The sequence below is a fragment of the Enoplosus armatus genome, chromosome 19 (genome assembly GCF_043641665.1).
Source record: "Enoplosus armatus isolate fEnoArm2 chromosome 19, fEnoArm2.hap1, whole genome shotgun sequence".
NCBI classification, from domain to species: domain Eukaryota; kingdom Metazoa; phylum Chordata; class Actinopteri; order Centrarchiformes; family Enoplosidae; genus Enoplosus; species Enoplosus armatus.
In genome coordinates, this window is record NC_092198.1 from 3,729,806 (window position 1) to 3,757,673 (window position 27,868).

The 27,868-nt window shown below is 42.9% G+C and overlaps 1 protein-coding gene across 6 annotated transcripts in view; it reads left to right on the forward strand.

The window, feature by feature from the left end:
* Window positions 1–869: 869 nt before the first annotated feature.
* The window catches only part of epha7 (eph receptor A7), a 73,345-nt gene continuing 46,346 nt past the window's right edge, over window positions 870–27,868 (forward strand). For all 6 annotated transcript variants that reach the window (XM_070925419.1, XM_070925420.1, XM_070925417.1 and 3 more), the window contains exons 1-3: window positions 870–1,488; window positions 18,104–18,259; window positions 26,645–26,980. In XM_070925419.1, coding sequence (XP_070781520.1) covers window positions 885–1,488; window positions 18,104–18,259; window positions 26,645–26,980 — 1,096 coding nt within the window. In that variant the 5' untranslated portion in view covers window positions 870–884. The remainder of the gene's footprint in view (window positions 1,489–18,103; window positions 18,260–26,644; window positions 26,981–27,868) is intronic.

Genomic DNA, 27,868 nt, shown 5'->3' on the forward strand with positions numbered 1-27,868 from the left:
TGCAGTGTCTATATTCTTAATGAATGTTTTTTGCTTTAACTGCTGCTGCTAGAAATTAGGTCACTGGTGTATGCGCTATAGATATCGATGTGTGGCCTATCAGTAATACCCAGCCCCGGTGCCCCGGTGAGATTTAACCACCTGCCTCTTGGTTTCCTGTCACTAGTGATTCTGCTGGACTCCAAGGCACAGCAGACAGAACTGGAGTGGATCTCCTATCCTCCCAATGGGGTAAGTCTGCAGAATCTCTGATGTACTTCACATCTATATTTCTTTCCCCAGCGTTCTCTGATGTTCCGCATCTGTGATAGTCATAATAATATTTAACAGAGGCATGACACATACACGAGGGTCAGTAGTCTCTATTTCGCTGCTCACAAAAGTCTCTCCAGAATGCGAGATAAAGAATGCAAGCGGTGGTTTCTGCTGCTAAACTCTCCCGGCTTTTGACATTGAGAGCACAAAGGCCTTAAGCAAACCACTTCCAACTTGCTAGTCTGATTAAAAGCAGGCTGTGAGAAACCTTTTAAATAAATAATGTGAGCAGAAGCAGATAAACTGAGCACAATCATTCTTTAAATATGTGTCTGTGCGATAAAACTGCAACTGCTAATCTCCCTTCATTCCCTGCAGTTTACGGCATACAGTGCTGTCTGAAATGACTATATTTCATGTGCCTTTGTCATATTCATTACAGAGCAATCACCTCCAGTTTGATTGCAAATCATTAGATGTTTATTTCAGTTTGATGAGTTTCACATCTAAATTCAACATGACGACATTCTTTAATGGATGTGTTCGTTTATGTCTTCTTTCAGTGGGAAGAGATCAGCGGCTTGGATGAGAACTACACACCCATTCGCACATACCAGGTTTGCCAAGTCATGGAGCCCAATCAGAATAACTGGCTTCGGACTAACTGGATAGAGAAGGGCAATGCCCAGAGAATTTTTGTGGAACTAAAGTTTACCTTGAGGGATTGTAACAGCCTACCCGGCGTGGTGGGCACTTGCAAGGAGACGTTCAACTTGTATTACCAGGAAACGGATTCAGAGGTGGGCAGGAGCTTACGGGAGAACCAGTACGTGAAAATTGACACAATCGCCGCAGATGAAAGCTTCACCCAGGGCGACCTGGGCGAGAGGAAGATGAAGCTGAATACAGAAGTGCGCATAATTGGCCCCCTGTCCAGGCGGGGCTTCTACCTGGCCTTCCAGGATGTAGGAGCGTGTATCGCCCTGGTCTCTGTCAAAGTTTATTACAAGAAGTGTTGGTCTATCATCGAGAACCTGGCCACGTTCCCAGACACCGTGACGGGATCAGAGTTCTCCTCGCTGGTGGAGGTCGAGGGCATGTGCGTGAGCGACGCCGAGGAGGAGGCCGACAACTCTCCCAAGATGCACTGCAGCGCCGAAGGGGAATGGCTGGTGCCCATTGGGAAATGTATATGCAAAGCTGGATTTCATCAGAAAGGAGACGCATGTGAACGTGAGTGCCTGCACCTTTTCTGTCACGATCAGAGTGAAACATATTTTTAGTAGTAGGCCTAATTTAATTGACTCATTAACATTCCCAGAGTTGATTCTTGTCAAATTAACTTTAAGAAATCAGTCAGGGGCATCCTGGATTTCATAACACAAAAGGTGTGCCAAGAAAAAAAAAACAGGCAATAAACCGAGGAGTATCTGTGATTTGATTATGCAAAGCAGGTAAATGACAATTGAGGCATTGCTGGCTGAATAACTGTGTTGGTAAATGGGATTAAAGCAGGTGATTTGACAGCAGTAAAGATGGATAAAGTATTGGGGCCAAACACCCCCTGTGTAATAATTGGAATCCGTGTTAATTGATTACGAGGCTCTTAATTTATAGCCATGATTCTGTTTAGACTGGGATTAAATAATAACTTCAGTTTAGCTCCTCAGCTCGAAAACTCCTCTCTTTCTGAGTGGCAGCAAGCCAAGACAATCACCAGCAGGATACACAGGTCTAGAGAAGGTCCAGCCAGTCTTTCAGTATCTTTCTACCCCGGCTATATGACCCTGACGGAGAGGGAAAACAAATAGCTGCCGCACCGTGGCATTTAGGCCTCAGGATATTTATGAAGGAGCCTAACAGGAAGGGCAAATGCAGCCTCGCTGTGGCTCATTTTTGCATTGTTGTGGTGCCGGATCGTGCCGCTGCAATTGACAATAACATGCTTTCTGTCACTCTAAACGCTCATAGGATTATTTTCAGTGGCCCCCTGACTTGAAAGATAAAAACCATTATGGATTAAAAGGGGGTGACTTAGGGCACAGAACTGAAGTGGCCTGCCTTGTCAGCCAAGGCTCTTTTTTTTTTTTTTTTGGCAAAGTGGGCAACCTCAATTTAAGCAGCTGATGAGGAGCAGCAGCCAGTAATAATTGAATGGAATGCGTCTATGAACAAATTAGTGTCCCTGGCAGACAAGCTTTTATGCCATGCTGTCATCCATTAGAGACCCCACTGAGGGAGGTGTGTTAATGAAATATATTAGGCCATGTAATTTAGAGCAACACAGCCCGCCTCAAGTTGTGCTATGTCTCTAATGTTAGCCGGCTATCGCTGATTCAACCCCATGGAGCTGCTTTTTATTGTTCCTGTTGTTTTAATATGCATAGATGTAAGATCCAGTTGTGCCCTTTGGTGGAAAGAAAGCCCCCGATTTATTTCCACAGGGAGAGCAATGCGGCATAACAACCAATAGCTCTGGCTTGTCAAAGTAATTTTAGCTTCCTTTTCTTATTATGTCTTGGTGCAAAGCCCTCAGAACAGAAGACTGTTGCGTCTCTATTAATTAATCTGTTCATGTGTCAACTAAAACAAATACCTAGAAATAGGGAGCAGTGCGGTGAACCTACCTTCAAGTTGTTTAAAGCCTGAGGAAGAAGACTCCTTAATGTGTATGTGGATCAAATTCAGTCTTGACACTGCACCTTTATGAGCTTTATCTCCACTGAGGCATGAGAAGCCTTTGTATTAAGGGGTAGTTAATCTAAATAAAATGAGAATCACGGTGCACCATCAGCACTTCTTCCAGCAGCTCCACTGACATTAAATTGTCCATTCAGTAGTTTCCCCCAGCACAATCTAAAAGCTATTCAAAGTATTTCTATCAGCTGAACAGCAGAGCAATAAGTCCAAGTGGCTGTGACCGTTAAAAATGTGAAATACTGGCATTTGGACCTCAAACTAGCTTGTCTTGGTGGTGTAAAGGTATGTCTTTATAATGGCGCCTCATGGTGATGCTGGACCTTTATTATAAAGGGTTCAGTATGCTTCAAACAAACTAACTCAAATTAAGTGTGGTCCAAACAAAAGTTTTAATACCCGTTTTGAATGTCCAGACTGGAAGACGCAGCATAGAGAAGGGGGAGATGCAAATGGGGATAACAGTGCACACTTTCAAACAGTCTCTTCTCTGAATTATTGTCAATGTTGCACTTGTTTGTGCACATGAAAAGTGGTGGAAGTAGTTGTATGAAGAATTAAAAAAAAAAGGGAGCTTGAGACATAAGTTCAAACCCATCCTATTCCATCGCTGCACAAAATGGGTATAATTGTCAGAATGTTGTTTTAGGAAAGTTACAAAAGTTGTTGCAAACCCCCGATTCCATCATTGTAAAGGGCGTTTTAGATGCTTTTAGAAGATCTGGCAGCCTCTTTGTTTGGAGCAATCTGAGACCTTTAGGGATCAGTTCCATAGCCAGGATTTTGAAATTTCTGTCTAGCCACCAAAAGCGCATTTCCATGTACCAGTTCAAACATATTTTCTGTAGATTTGATCTCCCTACATGCTTTAAAACAGTCCTTAACTGGCCTTTTTTAGTATCTGCAGTGCGCTATGATTATAACATGGCCGCCGAGTAAAATATTCAGCCGGAGGGCGGGCGCAGGTGGAGTAAGTGAGTTGAGCTGTCAGTCATGTAATTTGAGGAGCCCCCTCTGTGGATGCAAAGGCCTCCTCCGAAACGTGTTGTGATCCACTCATTCATCACCGTCAGCAAAGAGGGACCCCTTGTCTTTCACCCCTACGCCCCCCCCTCCCTGTGTCTCTCTTTAACTCTTTGTGTGGCAATCTGTGCCAGTAAATGTCACTCTTCTTCTCCGCCCGCTGCGTTCAGTGGTCTCAGTGTAATGGGTGTTGAAAAAGGCCAGTTGAAGTGTCCCCGCAGCCTGCGCGGGCTTCATTTTGCGAAGAAGTGCGTGTTGTGAAAATAGCGCCCATTCATCCGCTGGTCTTGTTTAGCGCTGGCTACTGGTTGCAATGGAGCCACATAGTCGTTTGGACAGAGAGAGGGCCCTTGTGGGAGGACATTGGCGTCTTTGTTTCACTCAATCCCGGGAATGTATGTTGTCCGATTTTGACACATCACATCATTGTGGTACTAAGTAACCAGTGCCCGAGAAATTATTAACTGTTGACCCTCAACTAAAAAAGGGAGAGGCCTCTATCTGGTGGAAAACAGATAAAACAGGCCGTATCTCGCAGCTATCGGTGCATGCTAACAAGAGAATTAATGAGAGGATACAGCATCCTGTAGATGCTGGCGCCATCAATCTTGACTGTCAGGGAGTTGGACAGAAGTTAGTTGGAGACTGATTGATGGTTGAGCCCCCCGAGGGAAGGGGCTGAGCAGTTGGGGTCTGACCACGACAGCTAACATGTATGGAAGCCACTAGGCGGCCCGGGCAGAGAGGCCCAGCTCCAGGCCTGGAAAAAAAAGCAGCACTTAGCATTTCAAATGAAGCCAGGAAGCCAAGAGTCAGGAGGTCCTCATACATCTTGATGCTCCCCTGATTGATAAGGTGTGAATTTAATACACCAAATGGCTGTCTTTTACAACAGCTCCAGAGCTTAATTATGCAAATGACAGGTGTGCGCCGAATCCACAGGAGACCCAAATGGACCTAAATCACTCAAGATTGAAATAAATTGGTGATGGATGGGAGCTCGTCCTGTCACTGCCAGTGTCAGCTTCGTCTGAATAGTAGCATTCTTCCACAGCCCAGGGCTTTTCCTCCTTGTTGTCTTGGCTTGGCAGGTAGCAGTCAGACACACAGATGTGGTATTCTCTGCTCAGGATGTTACTACCAACACAGTTACCAAAATTGATCACTTAGGGGAGGACTTTTAGACATGGAGGAACTAAAATGTTCAGATTCATTATTTAATTCATATATCAAGTAAAACTCCTAACATTATATGATCACAGCTTCTCAAATTTGCTTCTTTTCTCTGTTTCATACCATTGTAAATGGAATATGTTTGGATTTTGGACTGGTGGTTGGACAAAACAAGACATTTGAAGACGTCAGCTTAGGCTCTGGTGATGGGTATTTTTTTTTTTTTTTACGATTTTCTGACATTTCAATCATAACGATTGTCTAAAACTAAATCTTATTTTCATTATATCAAGCATTTTCTTTTTTTTTTTTTATCAATTAATTGTTTGGTCTGTGACATGTCAGAAAATAATAAAAAAAATGCCCATGGCGACATCTTTTGTCCAGCCAACAGTCCAAAACCCAGAGATATTCTGTGTACTATCATTATAAAACAAAAGAAAAACAGAAAATATTCACATTTGCCATTTTTGCTTAAAAGATACTTATTGATGAAATTGTTGAAGATTAATTTTCTGTTGGACAATTCATCGATTATTTAAATTATTGTTTTCAGCTCTTAATACATTTGTATTTGAGTTTAAGTTGGATGTCCAGGATTATTAGTTTTCATTATGGATTACATATCTCTACTGTTGAGTGATCGAGCATAATCATACACTTTCTTGATGTACCCACTGTCTCTACCTCAGTACTGATGTCCCACATTTTCAATATTGCCCCAAAAATAGGTTCTCGGTACACTGTATGCTGTATGTAGGTGGACAAAACAAAGAATAATGATTCATAGTAAGTTTCTGCAGCAGAGAGAACAATGGTTGTTCAAATTACAGAAAAGGCCAATGAAAAGGGTGTTGGAGTTACTCTACTGAGAACAGATGTAGACTTGTCGTCATGACCAGAAGATATTACTGTATTCCTTTTGCTCCGTCTAATTCCTTCTCATTAGCAGAGACTAAAACCACAGTTACTTCCTCAGAGGATGAAGAGAAGTCAGAATGTTTGAAATGGCGATTTGGCAAGCTGTAATAAAGAGTATTTATTTTACTCCCACATCAAGCGCCCCCCCTTTTTAAATATACACTTCCAAATAAGAAGTAAAAGCAAGAAGACGTTGTTTCCCGGGATACACTCGCTTGAGCTGGTGCCAGCAGCACTTTCTGTGGGATCCAGCTGCCCTGTCAACACGTCAAATTAAATACAAATGCCTCATTTTACATACGAAAAAACTTTCACCAGGAGGCTCATTCACAAAGTCGTTTGGCTCGGTAAATATTTGTCCCCAAGTTACACTCATATAAACTGCACCAGCTCATACACCGAAACAAAGGCCAGGAAACAAAAGGGCCGTCATGACTGATGACTCGCTCCAACTTGTTTCCAGTTTTATAGATATCACACGGAGGTAAAGATGGGTCTAAAACACACAATCCAAGCAGCAAGAACTGAGTTTAAAGAAGGACACGAGGCTGCCAATCTCTGGGCACTGGTAATGGGTTTGTCTCTCACCTCTGCGGATAAGCTACAGCTACTGACTCATGCATACATGAATATCAAGCAGCTGATGGAAAAGCTCAGTCCACTCAACTGTTGTAGGTGCACAAAACTTGTTCAGAAAACACTGTTAGGAGCATCAAAAACAAATCTCATGGGGGTGTTTTCCAAATACTAGCAACCTTATGGTTCTTTGCTCGTAGCTCTTGGACCCTGGGCTGTTTTTGCTCAGTTTCCACTTTCTGTATTTACAGGCTTATGGCACTACATGAAGCCAGGCATCAGTCTTAATTTAGTCCACTCAGACACAACATCAGTTCATCAACACATGATGCAAGGACATAAGACCATGTAGACAGGACTTTCAAATCAGAGATACTGATATTCCTCGCTAGTGCTAGTACTTTGTGCTGATTCCAGGAGAATGTGCATAGTGTGTGTGCGTTCTGGTTGGACTAAGTTAGGACTCTGAGAGGAAAGGGTGTTATTTTAGATGCAAATTGGGCCAACCAGCTCTTTAATGCTATTTCAAGTCACCAGGAAAAAACCGGAGTGATGACTTATCAGTATCCAGGTCTTGGAATTTGACCTGCCAGTCCAACTTTGAGACCCTATGTTGCATCACATGAATAGATAGAATCCAAGTAAACCGTCCTCATTCTCACACAAAGGCCTGTGGTCAGCCATACTGGTGAGAGACTTTCTTAACCCCCCCAAAAAGGGAGACCTCCGCGACTTTACGTCAGATGGCGTTATTTCCAAGGTGACACAGGGGTCTGCATTTGGCCATGCATGAGGTCAGTGAATATTAACTTCATTTACACATGGCTGCAGACCAGCGCAGCGCCACAATGGAGGCCTGCCTGTTGTGTTTAGTAACATGAGCGCCCCGGCTGACAGGACACTGTCAAGACGGAAGATGGATGATCGCAGCAGTTGACCCCTGATCGCAAGAAGAGTCACCTCTCCGGCCCCTTCTCCCTGCATGACAAAAGAGCCCTCCCCGTGGTGCAGTGGCCCTCATCTCCACTTGCACTAACAGGTTCAGACATCTCCATCGATCCCCGCTTCCATACCTCTAAGCTTTTGCTCTCTTTAGCTATACAAACTGTGGCACAGATGTCATTTTTGTAATTGTTTGCCTGCTGACTGCTTGAGAGGGATGTGATCAGACAGGCGAAATCCATGTCAGAAGACAATGTCTTTGGTGTTCTGTGTTGTGTCCCTGTGGCATGAGGGTGAAAGTGATATGTGACTGGGCCCGGGGTCTCGCCACCTGAAGAGGCAGCGGGAAGGGCTCTGTTGTCAGTGGAGCTACTCCTCTGGGAGGCTCCAGACCACTGGCTCTGTACTTCAATCTTCCTTTAAGAGGAGAATCAATAACTTATTACATAACTTCACACTTTTTCCCACTTACATCCAGGGCAGAGGAAGCAGAACTTAAAATGTGCTTCGGATGGTTCTGTTGAATGATATTCGGCTATTTCTTCAAGAGAGTTGTGTTGAACTGAAGACAGCTTGGCAAAAGAGAGATTATCCATTTTTTTCAGAATCAGAGTGGAAGAATAAACAACTTTAGGGCTCATCTAATGATTATTTAAATTATTTAATCATGTGCCAGTGATTTTCTAGACTAGTTTTTAATTGTTTGGTGTATAAAATGTCAGAAAACTGCAAACAATGCTCTTTATAAGTTCCCAGGGCATAATGAAAATGACTCATTCTCTGTCTACCTGTCTAGAATATTCTGTTAGGGGTAAATGACAAGAATGTTTTTTGAAATTTTATTTGGATGAGATAACCGTTTAAGAGCAGTCTAGATCTGAACAAGTACTTGTGGGCATCCAAGCCGGTGTCTTTGTGTGTCAGGGGAGGCCACGGGGGCCTGGCCACAGCAATGACGAGCAGCTAGTTTGACATTGTTTCATTCCTTTCTGTCAAAGCTCTGGGACCAGGGTGGGGGGTGGATTGGGATGGGCGGGGGCTGGGTCAGGAAGGTTGGTAAGCATTGGCACAATTCAGAGATAATGCTCAGTTGCTGACTGGGGACATTTTCAGTGCCGATTTCGCTTGGGCTGCAGGGGGCTTTGGATCGGTCAGACCTTTGGACCCTGTGCTTTCATCCCCAGAATGCAGAGTCCTCCCCTCATCTGCGGTGTCTGTTAGCACAGCTCTCTTTTGGAGCTGACCACCTCATCCATTAAAGGTAGCCGCCTGGCTGGCCTTAAGGGCCCTTTCTCCTGTTTCCATGTGAGTTAAATGAACTAAACAAAAGACGATTAGGTAGGGACATTTTCCATGTCACTGAGAATCCATTTCAAAAAGCTCACTCCGCATGATAGCTTAAAGAAGTAGAGACCTCTTAGGATGTGCGCAGACTCGAGATGCAGCACTGGCTCAGACGGAGTGAGAGGCTGTAAATTCACTGATGTAATAAGATGTAAAAGATGCAAATTAATCTTAAAATGCCCTTCATTTCCCACCTTTAAATCGTGCAGTAAATCAGCAGGAGAGCTGAAAGACAAAACAGGTGTTCAAGTTTGTTGTTAGTAATTTGTTTTGGTGTCAGCAGCGACTCTAACGAAACTGAAGCAGTTGTCTTTAGTGAGATCATATTATTTCCTCCTTTGTGGATGCTTCATTGTCTTAGATTTATCCTGAAAATTAAGGTTTAGTTTATATCTTGGCATTAGTCTACATCCCTCTTGTCAACAAATCACATGAAAAGACCAAAACCAACTTTAGTCTGTCTCTCAGTACTTTCTGACTTTGCTACCATGTCTGTGGCCGTCAGCCCCAAACCCATTGGTTCCTACTAACACAACCACTAATACACATTTGTTGGAGTATTTACAACAGCAGGATGGTGTACGAGGGATTGACTTATGAATAAAAGACAGAGGTCTATGGTTTTGGTCTTTCATGGGATTTGTTGTCAATAAGAAAAATATAGATTATCATCAGCCAATTTCTTTATAGGGTTGGTTCACCCCAATTAAAAAATTATTTCACGTACCTCTAGAGGCATCTAGCCATGCAGATAGTTTTTTTTTTTTTATAAGGTTTGTGTCTGTTTCTAAGATTTCTGTCTCCAGCCCAACACACTGCAGGTGAGTTAATATAATTTGTAGCGCTCAGAGAATTGAAAAGGGACATTTAAAAAAATTCAATAGCAATGTCTCATTCCAGAAACACTGTCTTGGTTAATCTGGATAATGTATTGGGATGGAGGCAGACCTCAAATACCACTAGAGGTTAGAAATATTGTGTGTCTCTTTGTAATGTCGGTTGAACTGACAGCTTGAAACTGACTATGTTTAGCAAGGCTAAAGTTACTTGTTTCACAGCGAAGGTAATCTGTAAATTATGTAAATTAACATAAATATAGATTACATCAAGTGACGGTAATCATGATTTGGACCTGATAAAGTGTTGTCCCATTTTTAGGTCAAACGTCGTGGACTGGCTGTAGCATTACTTTTAGCACCACAGCCGGAGCATTAGCTTAAATTTTACTATAACTTAATCAGTGTCTGGCTTTGATCTCTGCTGTGAACAACCAAGCAGGCACTTCCTTTGGGTGTTCTCTGCTCAGAGGGCAAAGCCGCGTGCCCTCCAACACAGTGTAAGGGAATGCTAATCTTCTCTTTGTTTCTCGTGGAAAGCTACTTATCTCCCGCTAAGCACAGGTACCTCGGATGAATGGGTTGGTTGTCTGAATGTGTGGAGTGCAGCAGCAGCCAGACAGAGCCATTCCAAGTATGTGTGGGGTGAAGGGAGGATCCAGCACAATATGACATCAGATAATTTAACTGTTTAAACTTGTGTTTCAGCTGCTCCTTTTAGCCTGACTTCTGTTTTGGCTCTATTGTAGTCGTGTCCTAGGTTCCCTCCTTCTTCCAAAAGCGGGAGGTGTTCGAAAATGAGCTTATTTGGAAGGGGTTTGACATTGAAACTCTATCTCTGTCCCGTGAAGAGATTTTCAGTTCTGCCTCAGTTCTTTTCCTTTTCTTTGTCTTGCTCTGCCACTGTTTCCCGGAGCTGGATAGGCGCCTCGCCTCTCATAGGTGGGAGATTAACATGTCTGCAGGCAAAAAACCCAGCTGCTGAGCATCTCTTTCTTTATTGAAAGAAAAAAAAAACTGATTTAGAGCAGCGCAATGGGCCAGGAGGAAAAAAAGAAAAATTTGACAAACACCTGCTGCTTCCTTTGTTGCTCCTGTGATCCGACTAAAAAAACAAAACATGTTTGAATTTGATAAATTAAAGGTATAAACCACAAACATACTTTAGCATATTGTGAATACCATTTAGATGATCCAAAGCTATAAACAAAGGGTTAGCAAGCACTGCAGTAAGCTTAATAAATAACTCATGTCTTCCTTCAAGGTGCACTTGATTTCTCTATAACTATTGCAGCTACATATCACCGGCAAGTTGAGATCAATTGAGCTGTCCTTTGGCTTTTCAAGTAGAAGAAATACACTCAGCTAGGATTTTCTCAGGTCTGCCTGTCTGTGTTGCTCTGAAGTTTCCCACAAGATGTACTGCGTCTTACATTGCAGGGGAGAACACCACAGGCTTTAGCCCATAAAAGAGATGCAGCCATAGTTCAGCATGCATAAAATGCCAGTAAACAGAGCCTGATGAATGTCCACACAGAGGGCTGCTATTTATTGAGGCAAAGAACATAAGTCACATCTAATCAGAGCAACACACATAGGCCCCAGGCTACATTAATGCATAAGAAATAAGCTCTGTGTGAGCTATTGACATCCTTCTCTATAGTCGTAACGCACGGTCATGGTCCTAATCGCATGCCCTGGAAGTAAAACTGAAAAACATAGAGCAGGAGTTGGGTTTTTAAATAGCTTTTCATGGTTGTCTGAACATCCAGCTAGACACAGGGTATTTTGAAATAGCTGATGGAGAATGTTTATGGCAGTATTAACAATGGATTGCACAAGGTATCATGAATATTTATTTTGGCACCAACTGAAATGTGTCTGTAGCACAGGGTATTGCAGAATTGTCAAGTACCAAAAGCTGGCATTGCATTTCTGATCAGATTATTCATGTTTACTTATTCTGACAAACGGGTAGTCCCTCGTTTCAAATCGAAATTGTACCAGTTTTATACTAATTAGGCAAATGTCTTGACTGCTTGTGTTTAGACAACATTTAACATTAACCTGCCAAGGAGCAAAGAAATTAGCTGCCGAGCCCTTTTGACCGCCTGTTCCTCCCACTGTCTTGGACTCTGTGTCGGCTATTCCTGTGCTAGAAAGGAACTGGCCACAGACGCAATGTGTGAAAACTTGATTAAAACACATTAATTGAGGAATCTACAACATATACCCACAACACACATTGAAACTAGACAGGGCCTCACCAACCAGCGTCTTGTCTGCAGCTTTTGACTGCATCCCATGGCCCTCTTCAGCAAATGCAAAATGTTTCTGTAACAAAGTAAGGTATTGCAAAACAAGTACAATTTTGATATCACCAAAACTCCGTAATCTCTCTGTAATAAAATATAGATAAAGAGACTCTGTTCAGAGGTACGCATAGAGGCAGGCACAGCACTGAATGTCAGGATCATGCAGACAAATGAAAAGACACTGGGAGGAAACATACTCTTATAAACCACAGGCGACAGGCCCCCCATCGTAGCAGGCCTGTGTTTAGAGTTGATATTTATAAAGACATTTCCCTATCTGAGTGGAAGCGGCCATGGCGAGAGTTTTACGGAAAGCAATGGTGTTTTTTTGAAATAAGAAAATAAACTGTTTCCTTTATCACGCTTGACCCGTTCCACCTGGCATTCATCAGCGGCGAGGCCTGCATGTTGGTCCTGTCGGCTGCTCTCCTCCCTCTGCCTCTTTTATCACTCTAATGGGGTGCTATCTCCAGGCTGCTCTCTCCGGGTCTCCGCAGCCCCGCTCGGCTCCTTCAGTGCGCATTCTTTCCACATCCATCTCGACACACGGGCGGATTTAACACATAATCAGACCGGACGGGAGGGCAGCTGGAGAAGGGGGGAGGTCCAGCCCTGACAGGACTCATCATGCTAGGACCGTGGAGACAGAAAGGCCCACACTAGTCATTCTCACTCTGGCTCTGGTAGTCTGCAAAAAAAAAAAAAAGAGGGACTCTCCCACATTCCCACACTGCAGCTCACTTTGAGCCCCGTCCGCAGCAATACTGAGACAGATGGGAAGAAACTCAATATCCCAGCTGCCCTGCTTGGACCAGCTCTCCGTCCTCTGTAGTAATAGTTTGGATTTGTGGGTTGTAAGCAAGCAAGGAAGCTCAGTTTCCAGTTTGTCTAAGACTATTGCTAGAAGTGTTCAATACCGGCACCAATCCAATACCTGAGATTCGGTACCAATACCAAAACAATATTTTTTTGATGCCTTCTGATACCTAAAGTTCAAATGATACTTTTCACATCTGCTTAGCCACAAGGGTCCTAACGTGTAAATTTGTCATCTGGCTGCGTCCACGAGGGTCTGCGCCAATGTCTTTGCGGACATCCGCATACAGCCCAAAATATATAACCACATGGGCCGGACACATGGATCGTACACGCCGCCCTGCACGTCTGTGGAAACATCCACCTATGCAGACACCCGGTGTAGTATAAACCGAACCAGACCTGGTCAGAATCTGACTATAAATCTGACCAAGCATTGTTGGTCAGATTCGATACTTGACAGGTCTTGATAGTTGACACAGTTGGTACTACAAAAGGTATCGAGATTCAATACCCTGTCCTAGAATAAACGAGAAACAAGAAAGGCAAATTTGCACAAGATTAAGATGGTGTCTCACCGTGGCTTTTGGTCGGGACAGGGATACTAACCTTGATTAATTCATTTTGGTGCCACTATGAACAATTTGTCGGATACTATATATATATATATATATATATATATATATATATATATATATATGTAATACTGTATTTCTACAAGGATCTCAGATTCTGACCAAGCATTCTCATATTAGATGCCACAGACATAATGATTGGTGCTTTACAAACCAGCCCCAGCAAACACAGAGAAAACTAGAAAGCCACACAGAAAACGAAAAGGGCAAATTTGGAATCCGATCTGTCAGCAAAGGCTCAAGATTAACTGAGGCAAAAAAGTGCCATGGCTTCACCCCCAGACAAGGGAAATAATAATTTTCTATTTTGGCCAGGAAAGGATATGTCAGGCTGTCGCATAAGGAGTCATTGCCGCTCTGCCCCCTCCCTCTTTGTCCCTCACCCAGAGTGTCATGATACTGCCAAAGTGTGAGAGAAATTGGATGTAATTCAAGAATGTCAAGGAAAAAGAAATAAACCCGAGATCTTACAGAAATACAGAAATCTGCCCCCCCCCCCCCTTTTTTTTTTCTTATGTGTGTCTGCATAAGATAAGAAGACTTTGTTTTATTCTCTGGGCCAGTGTGTGTTGTGATTGAGACGCTATAGTCACAGGAGCATTTGATTATCTCTATCCCACTACTCCGAGGACCTCTCCTTTCTCAGGCTCCTCTTGCTCTCTCTGTATAAAATTGCTGACTGCAGCTTGCCCCCCCCCCCCACCCCCCCACACACACACATCAGTGAATGAAAGTGCTTGACCACTGGAAGGGAAATTACAGATGCTGGCTCTGTAGCCTGCCGAGGAGCTGGCTGGAATGTAAGACTTGCATATTTTTTTCCTCTCTGCTTAACCTCAACCCGCTTCTCTAAGGACTAACTAATTTCTCTGTGTCGTAAATAAGCCGGCTGTTGTGTCTGCCGCCGAGATTTTCTTAACGGGCCCGTGTCAACAAGCGTAAGCCATTATCCGGCCTTTATCTGTGCCAGAAGACCAGACTTAGATAAATGGGCCCTTTTTTTCAAGGAGTCACTCTTATACACTTCATCCATACATGTATTTAAACGCTGGACTGTAGGTCCTCTCGTCAAAGAGTCTGGGGTTTTGTACAATGTTTTAACATGTTTGTGTGTCAGTGTTTGCCAGTAAGGTGTCAGTCATTTTGTCAGTTAAGAAGGCTACTGAAGGTGAGCAAGTGTAATTGCATCGTAGATATTTCCACTCAGAAGGAAAGCGTTGCTGCAGGGACAGTCGACAAAGAACCTCTCACTCACTATTATCCTATCTTGGTGTCTCAAACTAAGAGCGGCTCTTCAGCATCTGGTGCCAGAGACGGAAACCCGCCAGCAGCGAGTCAGTGTGCACTGTGCTGCTGCTGCCGCCGCTGGGACAGGAATGCTGGGCCGGGACGGCTGTGTTTGTACTTGTCACTCAATGCACTGCCAGTGGTGGGTAGAGCTGCAGAAACACTTAGTTGCCTGTGTCATGCAGGCATTCGATTTTTGAGGCCTCATTTGCCGCCTTGTTGCTTCTGTAAATATTTCCGGGTGCCAGACCCAGTCTGACGCACTGATAAACACTGGGCTTTTGCTGAAAAAAAAAAACAAAGCATAGAAAATGAACTGTGTTTTGCTCGTGAGCTTGAGTTAAAGGGCGAGTCCAGTTTATTAAAACGGGTCTTATTTTTGTAGTTTGGGCCATCATTATTATTGATAACACTAAACTTGCAAAAGGTGTCTCTTGGTATAACAGTAATGTTTTTTGTGCATGGTCCCCTAAGTGTAATTAAACTAAACTTAAAAACTACACTTTAGTACTAGATTTAGACATTTTCTTCACATTTGTCAGGAGGTTGTTTTCAGAACATTTTTTTCAAAAAGCTTGATAAATGACAACAGCTCAGAAAATGAGGAACTACAGGTTTATATTACTTTACGCATTAATGATCTTAATCAGTTTTACACAGACATGTTTACAGCTTTTAAATTTGGTAAAAAAAATGGTATTGGATCAGTACAGAGTATCGAGGGCGAAAAAAGCATCGACATACATAACTTCTGTGAAAGCTATATGACAACAAAGTGACGTCGTAATTAACTGGAATTATTCGATAAAATGTTTACTTTCGAAAGCCCTCCCCTCCTCGGCCTTGTACTCATCTTAATCTGGGATGTGGATCCTCTTGTCTGCTGGAGTGGTGGTCGCGGTGGGAGATCCTGCTGGGCTTTTCCCCCTCTGCATACCGGCCACCCATTGCATGAGCTCTCAGAAACCCAAAGGCAAACAGACGCATTGGCTTATCAGAATGTTTAAACAGCCCCGGCGTGGCGGGAGAAAGCATCGTCTTTAAGTGCGATCTTGCCAATCTTTAACCTGCTGCAGAAAGCCCTTCAGTGTCATTATCAACATCCAGGGGGGGGGGTTACACTGCGTATCAGATACTGCAACGAGATATGGTTTCCTTTGATGCAGCTCATCAGAACTGTAAATACTGTAATAAGCAGCTAAATATGACGAGCAAGCACTTGTAGACTGTGTGTATATGTTTCGCCTGGTCAGCATTCAAGACCCACCGCTAACGCAGCCTCCTCGTGGCTCTGTTTTCAATTACCAGCTCAAAAAGGTAAAGAAAGATTAGAGATAAAATCATGTCTTTCCTCTTGAAAAAAAAAAAAGGTCTTGTTTCACGAGGCTGTGGCAGCGCGATAAATGGAGAATGACAGGGCTTTCGTGTAGCTGAAATGGGGATACCCTGAGCCCTGGCCTCCTCTACATGCCGCTCTGGAAGTGTAAAACTCGGATGCCTCTATCCTTCTTATTCCGGACCTGTCACAGGAGGTGGTGGCCAATGTATTCCCCTGGAAAAAAGGAAATAAAAAAATAGCTCAACCGAGATCTGTAATTGGAGGGGGATCCCAGTTTGAAAATCATTGCTCATTTCCCCCAGTGGCTCATGAAAAATACATTTTTTGGTGTAATTTGATCGTTTGTATGCAGAGCTATTCACAGAAGTATAGATTTCTTGCAGATTGTTTAAGAAAAAAAAGTCATGTGGCCTAGATTGCAGTTTTTCACCAGGCTTAGCTCTCTTTTGCACACACACACACAGCCGGTCACTGTGGATTTAGTCGACTTCGAGGCTGAAATAGCCAGACCCAGAATAGACATTTTACTCCTTACTGGTGTTTAAGCATTAACTCGACAAATGCATGTGATTCACAGTGAGCTTGCTATGAATCACTGCGTTTCGTTTGCCAATTACGCTCTGCTTTTGTCATTACTTGTTTTCATGGCTCTTTGGGGACCTTAGAATCATTTGCAACTTTTGAAAAATGACGGGTGGATGAATTATTTGGTTTGAGCGTAATTCTTAGATTACTGTCTCACCACACAGGCAATGATGAGTCTTCCTTGATTATCAGTCTTAGGTTTGTTTACCATCTTGGTCAAAGGTACAGAGTTGAAATGATCCATGTGCTTGTGCTCGATATGTATGCTAATCTCTCTGCTCTACTGAAGAATGTTTCCTCTCAGAGATAGGACTTGTTATAAACAAGTCGGACCTCTTTACTGACCTGAGGATTCATCAGAATAAAAATAGCCTTGTTATTTTCCTCTGAAAGTGAGAGGTTGCAGTTTACCCCTGAGCGAATGATTCAACGTGAGGTTTTGCGATGCCGTTTCATAGCTCAGCCTGCTTGATGAGGCCCGAGGGGGCAGGGTTATTCAAATACCGGCTGCTTCAAGATGAGAACACAATGGTTTGTTCTGTCATGCCCTCTTCATGATGGGAAATCAGGTGTGAAGCGAAAGACTCGTTCAGACTGTGTTTGCACAGGACTAATATCACCTCGAGACATTCAAAGATTTGTAATCACTGTTGAGATCATCACTGAAGAGAATCCGGTGTGAACCTGGCTTAGCTGCTTTACTGAAAATTGCTGTGAGAATTCCAGGTATCTTTTGAGATTTGGGTTAAGGCGGGGTATAATTAGATTTTGGCTTTTTTTGGCATGGCCAATAACTAACAAGACATTGTACACAAATGCCAAAACACATGTTGGATTTAATTTGCCCCAAAGAGCATTTTTCAACTGTTAAAGGTGCCACTTAGGACAAACTGTACCTTGGTCACAATTCTGTGACAGCTAAATTTAAGGGATCCTTATCAAGAGCTTTGAAGTGTTCATGTTATTGATATTGGTATCACTTTAAATGTCCTCACTTTGTATCACTGGAAGTACATTTTGAGCTGTCCTCACCACCAGAGGACCCTGGGCGAGTTTTTGTTTTTTGTTTTTTACTCTTTATTATTCAAATGAATCAATCTGAGACGTTTTGAAAGGAAAATCACTTCTGTTCACAACTCATTTTCAAAAGTGGAACATGACAAATTGTAAAATTGAGCACTACACTCCACCTGTTTTTCATTTTAGCAGATTTCATTATGCTGAGATTTGGGGCTAACTCATAAATTACATGAGATCCCCACATAATACTGTCTGTGTAAACAGGGTTTATAACTTTGCTTTTTTTTGTCTTTCTCTCTTCGCCTTTGCCTCATTCTTTCTTTCCCTTCCTCTCTGCAGCGTGCGGTCGTGGTTTCTACAAGTCTTCCTCCCAGGACCTGCAGTGCTCTCGTTGTCCGGCGCACAGCTTCAACGACCGCGAGGGCTCCTGGCGCTGCGACTGCGAGGACGGCTACTACCGAGCACTCTCTGACCCTCCGTCTGTGGCCTGCACAAGTAAGTCTGCCATGCCGTTGCTAGGTAAACACGGCGCAGATCGTCCTGCCCAGGATCTGAATTTAAACAGCCACACATGCGAGGGGGGGAAAAAAAACACACTCCGGAGCCCACAGCAGACCTGTTCAGTCAGTCTGCAGTGGTCTCATGAAAGCCCCAGATGTGTTCCATGGCAGTTCCTCTGCCTCCCAGTATGTCATTATAATTATGTTTGCAGGCTTGCATGTCTGTTTTTTGTCTTAGCTGGTTGCTAATGATGAGAGGAGCAATTTGCCATTTCCCGTCTGAAAGATTGCAATTACAGTCAGCAGCGGCAGCCCAGGCAGCACCCTGCATCTTCATTTGTCCTGGCCAGTGTAACAGTTCTGTGACAGCCATTGATGGCTTATTTACACAGGCCGGGGAGGATTTAGGCTGAAGGGTGGGGCTAATTTGCCTCCAAATCCAAACATGTTTATTTCAATGTGCTGCTGTATGTTTTTTTTCTTTTTTCCGTAGCCTTCAGCTACTGTGCAGGGGGAGTGGCACACCCCAGCGGGGCAATGTTAGCACTCTGCCTTATCTCTGGAGGTAAACAGAACCCCTAAACATAATCTCTGCACCTTATCTGTGTGCCTTCATTCCACCGATAATGTATCACTAAACACCTAGATAGGCCCACGGGCTTCTGGCTGCTCGACACACGCACCTCTCTCATTCTTTTTTTTTTTTTTTTTGACACATTTATTAAGAATGAGAGCGGATAAATGAACATTTCAGATTGTGGTAATTTATTTTGTAGCAACAACAAAAACAGATATGCATATGTTGGAAAATCAGCATGCCTGGTTCACATCCTGAGCAGTGCTGCTTTTTCCCTGAACACTCAAAGTAGGCCAAGTCAGAATCTCTAATGTATGTGTGTGTGTGTGTGTGTGTGTGTGTGACAGAGAGGGACTGCTGGTGAAATATTATGCAAATACAGGAATGTTATAGCGCTGCACTGGCTTGTCTGTGCATTAAATCAGAGAATCAGAGAGAGGATTATACGGATTGGCGTTTGGATTTAATGTTATAAATATCATATGAAGAATGACTCTTTGTCATTTATGGGCGCCTGTAAAGCAGCTCATTGAGCAACATCTCCGTCTCTGCCTGCCCCAGAACTCTTTATTTCAACCTATCATCAGTGCACAGGTGTGTTTACGGTTGCCAGGAGTGTGTTCTTCAGGTCATGAATTATTTGGCATAAGCCTCAGAAGTTTGTACCTTTTTGAAAATCTACTATCAGGAAGAAAGAAAAGAAAAATATACATAATATTTTAATTAAAACAGTGGGTAAGAGGTTGCAAGAAAACATTGTCAAGATTGTCACTTATAGAAAGAAAGTTCTTCCTCTCGCATTAATAATGTAATAATGAGCTGTGATTTCCCAGTATTAAGTATTGTCTATTTTCCACCTTATGCTTGAAAAAAATAGAAGAAATGTTCTCTGTATTTAGGTGTGTCTCTAACGGCTCTCTCAGTACATTAGCCTGTGGACCGTCCAGAGAGTCAGCCATTTCCTTTATGCCCCTGTGCTAAAATGGTTCCAGGAGGCTGGATTTATGCTCTCCCGAAAAGCTTTCTGAGGTCCCTCTCATACTATATACCTATTATAATCATGTTTTGAGCATATGTTGTGTCAAAACAGGTATTTTTTTTTTAAATGCTGGCATTCCAACTAAAACCACATTTTATTATAAACAATAATATTCATATTGTACCACATTACAATGAAAAAGAAAATGTGGTGTGACAAATGTGGCAACAGCACCAACAACAGATGAATGAAATAATGAATCTTTGAAAAAAACATTTATGACTCACTGCTGGTGCTGTTTGGGGGTCGATAGGAGCCCAAAGCTATTTTATTTTTTAAATAACTGAGTAGAAATGTTGTTGATGTGACACCACTATGAAGCGCTGCCTGGGAGTCCCATCACATGTGAATGTGTGTCTACATGCTAAAATATAGCAACCCATGTGAGACACACCCTTTCCTTTGGTTTTCTCAAAATAGCTTGCAGGCATCATTATCGCTTCATTGGAAGTCTCTATGTAAAAGAAAATATAAAATATACAAATGAAAAGTTGAGTTTATAAGAAATTAAACACACTCGGGGGTTTTGGGGGTTTTGCTGCAGCAGCCTTACTTGGTGTGGTATGACCAGTAGCTTAGGTTGGCTAATGTTAACTAATGTTAGCAAACTTTAGAGAGATTGTGTGTTGCATTGTAACTGACATCGCTGAGTCAGTTTGCTGACTTCATGACTTGTCTCTGCTGCTGTTACACTACATTTAGCATGTCACAAATGAACACGAGTAAAACGAGTGGTAAACGTACCGTTACCAGCAGACATGTTTGTTTGCTGCTTGTGGTAAGATTCATTTTGCTCCGTCAGGCCTCCTAATGATGATGTCTTTAAAGCAACTGACTCTTTGAAAATGATGTGGCATTGTCCCATAATTGTCATTTGTGGCTACAGTGGCTGCTTCTGAGAAAAAAAAGTGACACAGTCTTGCTTTAGATGAAGAGGCACACAATGTAGCTCGTATGTAAGATGTTGTGTAAATGTTTTCAAACAGCAGAATTTGAAAACGACTAGTGTCTTGTGAATGAAATCAGTGAGCTCAATTTGAACATATTAAAGGGCTCAGCTGTGTCTGTTTAACTCCATTCCCATCACTGTCTGACACAAACAAGGACATAACTCAGGCTAAGCAAATTTGAGGCCGGCCAATGACCACAAACCACCAATCTCTCAGTGTAGCACAGAGGCAACCATACAGATCCTGTTCTAAAAGACAGGTCCATTACTCACTTCTCCAACCATCCTAATCGGATGTTAACGCTTCACTCTAACATCTCCTACTGATCAAGGGCAGGACTCACATGCAGTGTTAAGAACAGGAGAAAGTTCCCACTTCTTTGCAGTGTCCTCTGGCTGTTCCCTTCTGGGTAATCACCTTGGCCAAGTAGCGCAGTAATTACTGAAGTTGCCTAATGCACACTTTCCATTATTCATTTTCATTAACTTCGAGTCTACACATGATGACCCCATACCATTATATGTAAATATGTATTTTTAACTTGTATGAATAGCTTCGCCCTCCTCCTCATTCGCTCAGCACAATCTTTGCACGGCTTTCTGTACGTGCATTTCCTCATTCATCACCGGATTAAGTCAGTGTGACCAATAGTCACTGTGATTTTCTTTTTTCAAGCCTTATCCAGACCAGGAGTGAATAGTAATTGAAAATGAATTTGCACTGCCTGAACAAATAGCTTGATTGACAGATTTTTTTAAATAGGGGTTTGTAAAGCAACCATATCGTCGGCCTTAGCAAAACAGTGAGATGGATCTCTGGCACACAGAGATTAAGAATGTGTCTATGAGGATTTGAGAGAAAATGAGATGAAGTTGTAATGTGGGGACATGAAAAGCCAAATCCACTTTGAATAAAGATGAGGGAAGAAGTTCCAGAAACATAGCTCCAAATACATTGTTTCCCATGTGGTATGTGTTGAGAGGGGGCGGAAGGAAGAAATGCTTTTGTTTGTTGAATGTTTGTCCACGCCATTGATATGCAAAGAAAATGAGATATATGGGGACAACCATGGGGAGGCATTTTCTCCAGAAGCAGGGCGCAGACTGGAGTTGTTGACAGGGGAGTGAGCATCAATCATGCAACAGCTGTGAGCAGTGCTGGCGCAAGCTAGGGGATGCAAAGGGCAGTTGTGAGCAGTCGTCTTCTGCTCCCAGCCCCCGCCTACCCCCCACCCCCGGCCTTAAAATGTGCCACCTCAACAAGTCGACGTCCGTCACAGGGTCAATCCTGCCTGGAGTTGCTAGGGTGCAGGGAATGTAGAGGCTAGTGTTGCAACCAGATATCAGAACACGTGTTATGCTCAATGTCTAAACATTTATACTACGTTTTCTTTTTCATTCAACTGAAGCTCAGGCTCAGATTTCAGCAATTACTTTGGTTCTGAGGCATGACATGGCAAATATTGAATTCAGTGTGGTACCATAGGCTAGCCACCGTGATGTCGTCCATTGGCTAGTGGACTACCGTTTGGAAAGCCTCACGTTTGGCATTTTGGCCGTCGCCATCTTGGTTTTTGGAACAAGAAGTAACCATATTACATATATTATAGATAAACCTGAGGACACCATGTACGCCAGCCTATACCGGCAGCCTGACTGCACCTGTCTCCTGGCTACGCCGTGCAAAATGGCTGCTAACTAAATGTTTATTGAAGTAATAAATCAGGTGAGAAACAGGGTCATTCTCTCATAGACTTCTATACAATCGGACTTCTTTCCCTGTTGGCCATTAGAGAGAATGCAGGTTTCAGGCACTTCCGGATTGGCTTCACTATTCAGACCCGGAGGTTTGTGCTTGTGTGGTACTGTAGCAGTCAGAGGCCCTTCAGCTAAAAAAATGTGTCTTTGAGCTCTTCTCCTCTTCCGCATGGCTTCCCTCATACAGGTTCTACTGCAGCCACATCATTAGAGGCTAGGTCAAGGGGTCACAACACACATTTGTAGAGTGAGGATTACCTCATGGGCGATTTGAATACCACTCACCCCTGCTGCCCCTCTCCCCACAGCTCCCCAATTAGAGCACAGCCAGCTAATAGGCTGTGGAGGGTTAAGGCAGCCCCAAACCCCTCTCAAGGCCGATAAGCGCTGGATTCTTCTCTCCTAAGCTTGGATTTACACAGGTCTCACAAGTCTACATTAAGTGGAGATGGGCTTTGAAACATGACCTAGAAATGATCACTATACTATGTTTTCTATATGGTAGATAATTAGATGATACTTCTGTGCAGCTGAAGACTGTGTTCCCACCACGTTTACACATGGGAGTTTTTTTGTTTATTCCACAAAATCACAGGTTCTGCTTTAAAATCTGTTCCATGTTAGCATGCAAATGATGTAGCAGGAAACATAAACTGTGCATGCACATATTCCATATTTATGCACAACAACAAAAATACCCCCACACACGCACATACTCACCCATGAGTGGTCACAGTGGCAGTGTTGGAGGGAAGCTAGCAAGTGATTGAGACATTTCAGGCTGTGGGGGCTCTGGCAGGCTAATCCGTGAAATGAAACTTGACTGGGAGGAGGGGTGAGAGGAGAGAACACGAGAAGATAACAGAGTGGGGGAGTGAGAGACAGAAAAAAAGAGTAAAAAGAAGAGGGAGAGCGACAAGCCCTTGAGCTATAAGGATGAGCAGACAGACAGCGGAGGGCTCAGGATATGGTGCAAATCTATGCTGTAGGTGAAGTGGGGGCAGAGGAGGTACATATTTCTGAGTCCAGACAGAGCATATTCGGTGAAACAAAGTGACGCCAAGGCAGAAGAAGAAGAAAGAGAAGAGGCGTTACGTATCAGCTGGGTCGTATGATATGTCATCCTACCACGTCCCAAGGGAAAAATGTGTATACCTTTTATAAGTGGCCCCACTCAAAGGCTGGACACAAGGCCGGCCTCCGTAGCCTTCCACTGCCTTTATCTATCTCCAAGAACTCTGTCCTTTGCGTGTCTTTGCAGTCTTGATGCGACAAATCGTACACTTTCACTCTCCCCTCAAAAGCATTCATGGCATTGCACATGTTGCGTTGCACATAAGAAACATGACAAATGATAAAGAGAGCTTTACTGTCTACTGTCACAACTATACACACATTAGATTGTCTGTCACGACTATCACTGTTAAACGGTCCGACAAGCCCTTCGTTTGAAGGAAACTGAGTTCTTTAGAGGAAGAAAGGCAAAGCCTGCAGGATAGTGTTCATCTGACAAACAAAAGACAAAAGCCAAAGGTCACACAGATCCAGGGTCAGTCTAATCTAATTTCATTTTGCCTCTTGTTGCAGAGAAATCGCCGCTTTGATCTGTGGCACCTGAGACCAAAATGAGAGTGGCACAAGCAGATTGAGATGTTATCATCGCTTACGGTGACCATGGAAATGCTAGAATAAAAGATCCCCGAGGTTCAGGCTGGGAGGTGGGAGGCGTGTGAGTGCACACATGTGCGGGGGCGTCTTGGTGCATATGTGCCGAGGCACACCTTCCCTTTGTCCGCAAGGAAGATTGAGAGCGCGGGTCGAGTGTCAATGCCAAGGCTGAAGTCGAGTGGCGCTATCAGCAGTCACTCGTCTCCTCTTCACCTGCCACAGGTGGCTCTTTCATCTTCCCAGTCCGCAGCCTGTCTCTTATCTTACCCGATAATCATGAATATGGATGTCTCCGTTGAGCCCTCGGTTCTAATGGGTGGAACAGGGAAAAACAACTAAGTGCTGTATTAATGAGCCTGAATATTGTGATAGCAGTTTTGGCTCTATGCATATGCATGACCTGTTTTGTTAGTTAATGTGACAAATTTAATGAGTCGAGAGGTCCCTCCCCAAGATTCCCTCAAAGAATATTTCCTGAGGAAACAGAAAGGTTTAAATCTCCCAGAGAACAAAATGAAGATGTTTTTAAAACATTCACAAACAAAGAATACAAGTCATATCATCTTTACTGCGTTCAGGGGAGTTTATTTATATCAACAACTGAGCCATAAAAGAAAAACAGCCTGGAATTTGAAAGATGAAAGCAGCAATTTGTTATTCATTGTTTTTACGAGATGAGCTAATCTCTTCGCCATTACGTGAACATTTACAGGCAAATGGTCTGTGGTCCCGTGCACTTTTGATGACATGGAGCTAGTTGTCATTGCATGCAGAGAGAAATTGTATATGGCAGTTACAGGGCGGTGATAATCCAGCTTTAAATCTTGTTCCTAAATTCTGTGGGTGAGTCAGTCTTTTTTTGGAAGACATTAACTTTAAGTGTCCTGCTGTCTACATGATATACCTTTCCAAGGAAGCCCAGTAAAGCCTCTGTCTCCAGCTGGGATAGTTGTATATTTTTGGAGAACAAGAAGACTTAGAGAGTCTGTGGCCTCTGATTCCCTGCTAAGCATTTGTCTGTCCATGTAACCATGTTTCAGTCATTCCCATGGCAGCTGCAGATTTTATGCTGTTAACAATCGCTATGTAAACAAAACCCTTAGTCCATCTGGATGAACCAGCAATGTTTGCATGCGTGAGTACACTGTAAATAAATAGTAAATTAAGTAAAAAAAATGTTTTCAAAAAGGCAGAAACTGCTGATGAACAGAGTAGAGCCTGATATTTTCCTCAGGAGTGGAAGCCAAAACAGATCTTGCAGGAGAGTGAATACTGGACTAACATTCATCAGGTGGCACAACACATAACTCCAAATTAGAGTTAATCAAGCGTTGTATCTGCACTGTGTCTACTGAATGAGTAAACAGGCAGTAGTTTGCTACCACGATAGCCATGTCAACTTTTCACAGCCATAATATCATATAATAATTATTTTTGGGTCCAAGTTTTGCTCCCAAGTGGGCAAAAGAAAAGATGAAAGTAGCTTTGAAATTTTGATTTAACTGAACTTTTTTGAAAATTTAATTGGACTTAATTTAACTGAATTTGAAAATGTAAGTTAGAGACTTAAGAAACTAAGGCTAGCTAATAACTGTTTAGTTACATTTACAAGAGTTGCTAGTACTACTTAATTTCTAGTAATATTTCTTTCCAAGTGAAGCAGCTTCAAGTCAGATCCCTGATTTGCCACCCTGCCTAATCATTACAGCTTTTGCTGTACTGCTAGCAGCTAACTTAAGTCAGGATCAGTGCTAATGCATAATTATAAGATCGATGGTTGAGGTGCTTTGACATATGAAACAAAATGACAAATACCAAAAGAACAAAGGCTTTCTGAAGACTTTAAAGCCAAATACAATGCATAACTAAACAATTGAAGTGGACCTGACTTAAAAGCTTTAAGCTGTGAAATCTTTTAATCAATTTAATGATGATATTTTACAGTGTGAAGGATGGTGATGGAGCGATGAGAGGAAATGGAAGTGAGGGGGTTAGATGGGTGTGCTGTGCCTGTAATGACAATTCATAAAAAAAAAAGAAATTACATAAAAACTGTGTTGCATGAACTCTGACTATGAAATTATTCTCCCTTTGAAACTCTGGGCTCCACTCCTTGATTTCACAGCCTTCTAACACTGACCTTGGTGCATGCCAGAGCTGACTTCCTTTCAGTGTACCTGTACTCTTTTTTTTTTTTCTGGGTCTGAGTCTTATTATAATTGAGTGTGAGTGTTTTGCTCTAGGGCTGGACCTGGCATGTCCTATGGTGGGGTTTTTTCCTCTCAGAGAACAGGGAAAGCACAGATCCAGTCAATGCACAATCTTGGCTGTCACTTTCCTTGGCACCCAGTTATTTAATTCTGGTTTTGTTCGTGTCCACCTCTGACAGGACTTCCCTCAGCGCCACAGAACCTGGTCTACAACATCAACCAGACCACCGTTAGCCTGGAGTGGAGCCCGCCGGCTGACACGGGCGGCCGCAACGACGTCACCTACAGGGTTATATGCCGGCGTTGCAGCTGGGAACCTGAGGAGTGTGTTCCATGTGGGCCGAATGTGGGATACCATCCCGCACAGTCAGGATTAGTGGACACCTATGTGACCATCATGGATCTGCTCGCCCACGCCAACTACACTTTTGAGGTTGAGGCTGTCAACGGGGTGTCAGACCTGAGCCGCACTCAGAGGCTGTTTGCGGCGGTTAGCATCGCTACTGGCCAAGCAGGTAAGGACTCCTACATCAAACAGTTTATTGATGTTGATTTGCACTCGCGCTTTTTTATTGAATTGCTACGGAAGGAAAGGTATTTTCTTGATATTTGCAAAGGTTATTTCATTTTGAAGAAATAGTTAAACATTTTGGGAAAGACACGTCTTCACTTTCTTTACAAGAGTTAGGTGAGAGGATGGATACCAATCTCATATCTGTGTGTTGATGTGAAGCCAAGAGGCAATTAGCCTAGCTTAGCAAAAAGACTGGAAGCTAAACTGTTATGCGTCAAGTGTTACAGCATGTAACCCCCCCTGAAAGAGTAAACTTTTGTTTTTACATTTCTGTTCAATAGTGGATTAAACATACAAGTTCAATTGTGTTAATCAGTCATCTTAGCCGCTAAGCCAGGCTAACCTGACTTCAGTTTTGTACGCACAGACATGAGGCTGCTATTGACCTTTTTGTCTGACTCTCAGAAAGAGAGTTTCCAAAATGTTGAACTATTTCTTGAAAGCTGAAATTGTAAAATGCTTGGCTCACACCAGTCTATGCACACTTCACCCTTTGCTCCAGCTGATAGAGCATTAGGCATCAGGAACATGGCGATTGACAGTTTAATTTTGAAAACCTCTCATTTGCAAACTACGGTAATGATTCCCCATTAGCATTAATGACCATACTCTGATATGATCCATAATATATCCAGTATGCATATTACCCGGATTAATTTAATGTGTATATCAGCACTACAGTGGCAAACATTATTAACTTAGCAATGATGCAGACTCCCAGTGGTACCTAAAGAGCCAGTACTGTATTTGCAGCTCAGTCTCAAGGGAATCTACCGTAATTAAAATGCTGTATTTTGCGATGACAAACTCTAAAGCCTTTTTTATTCAT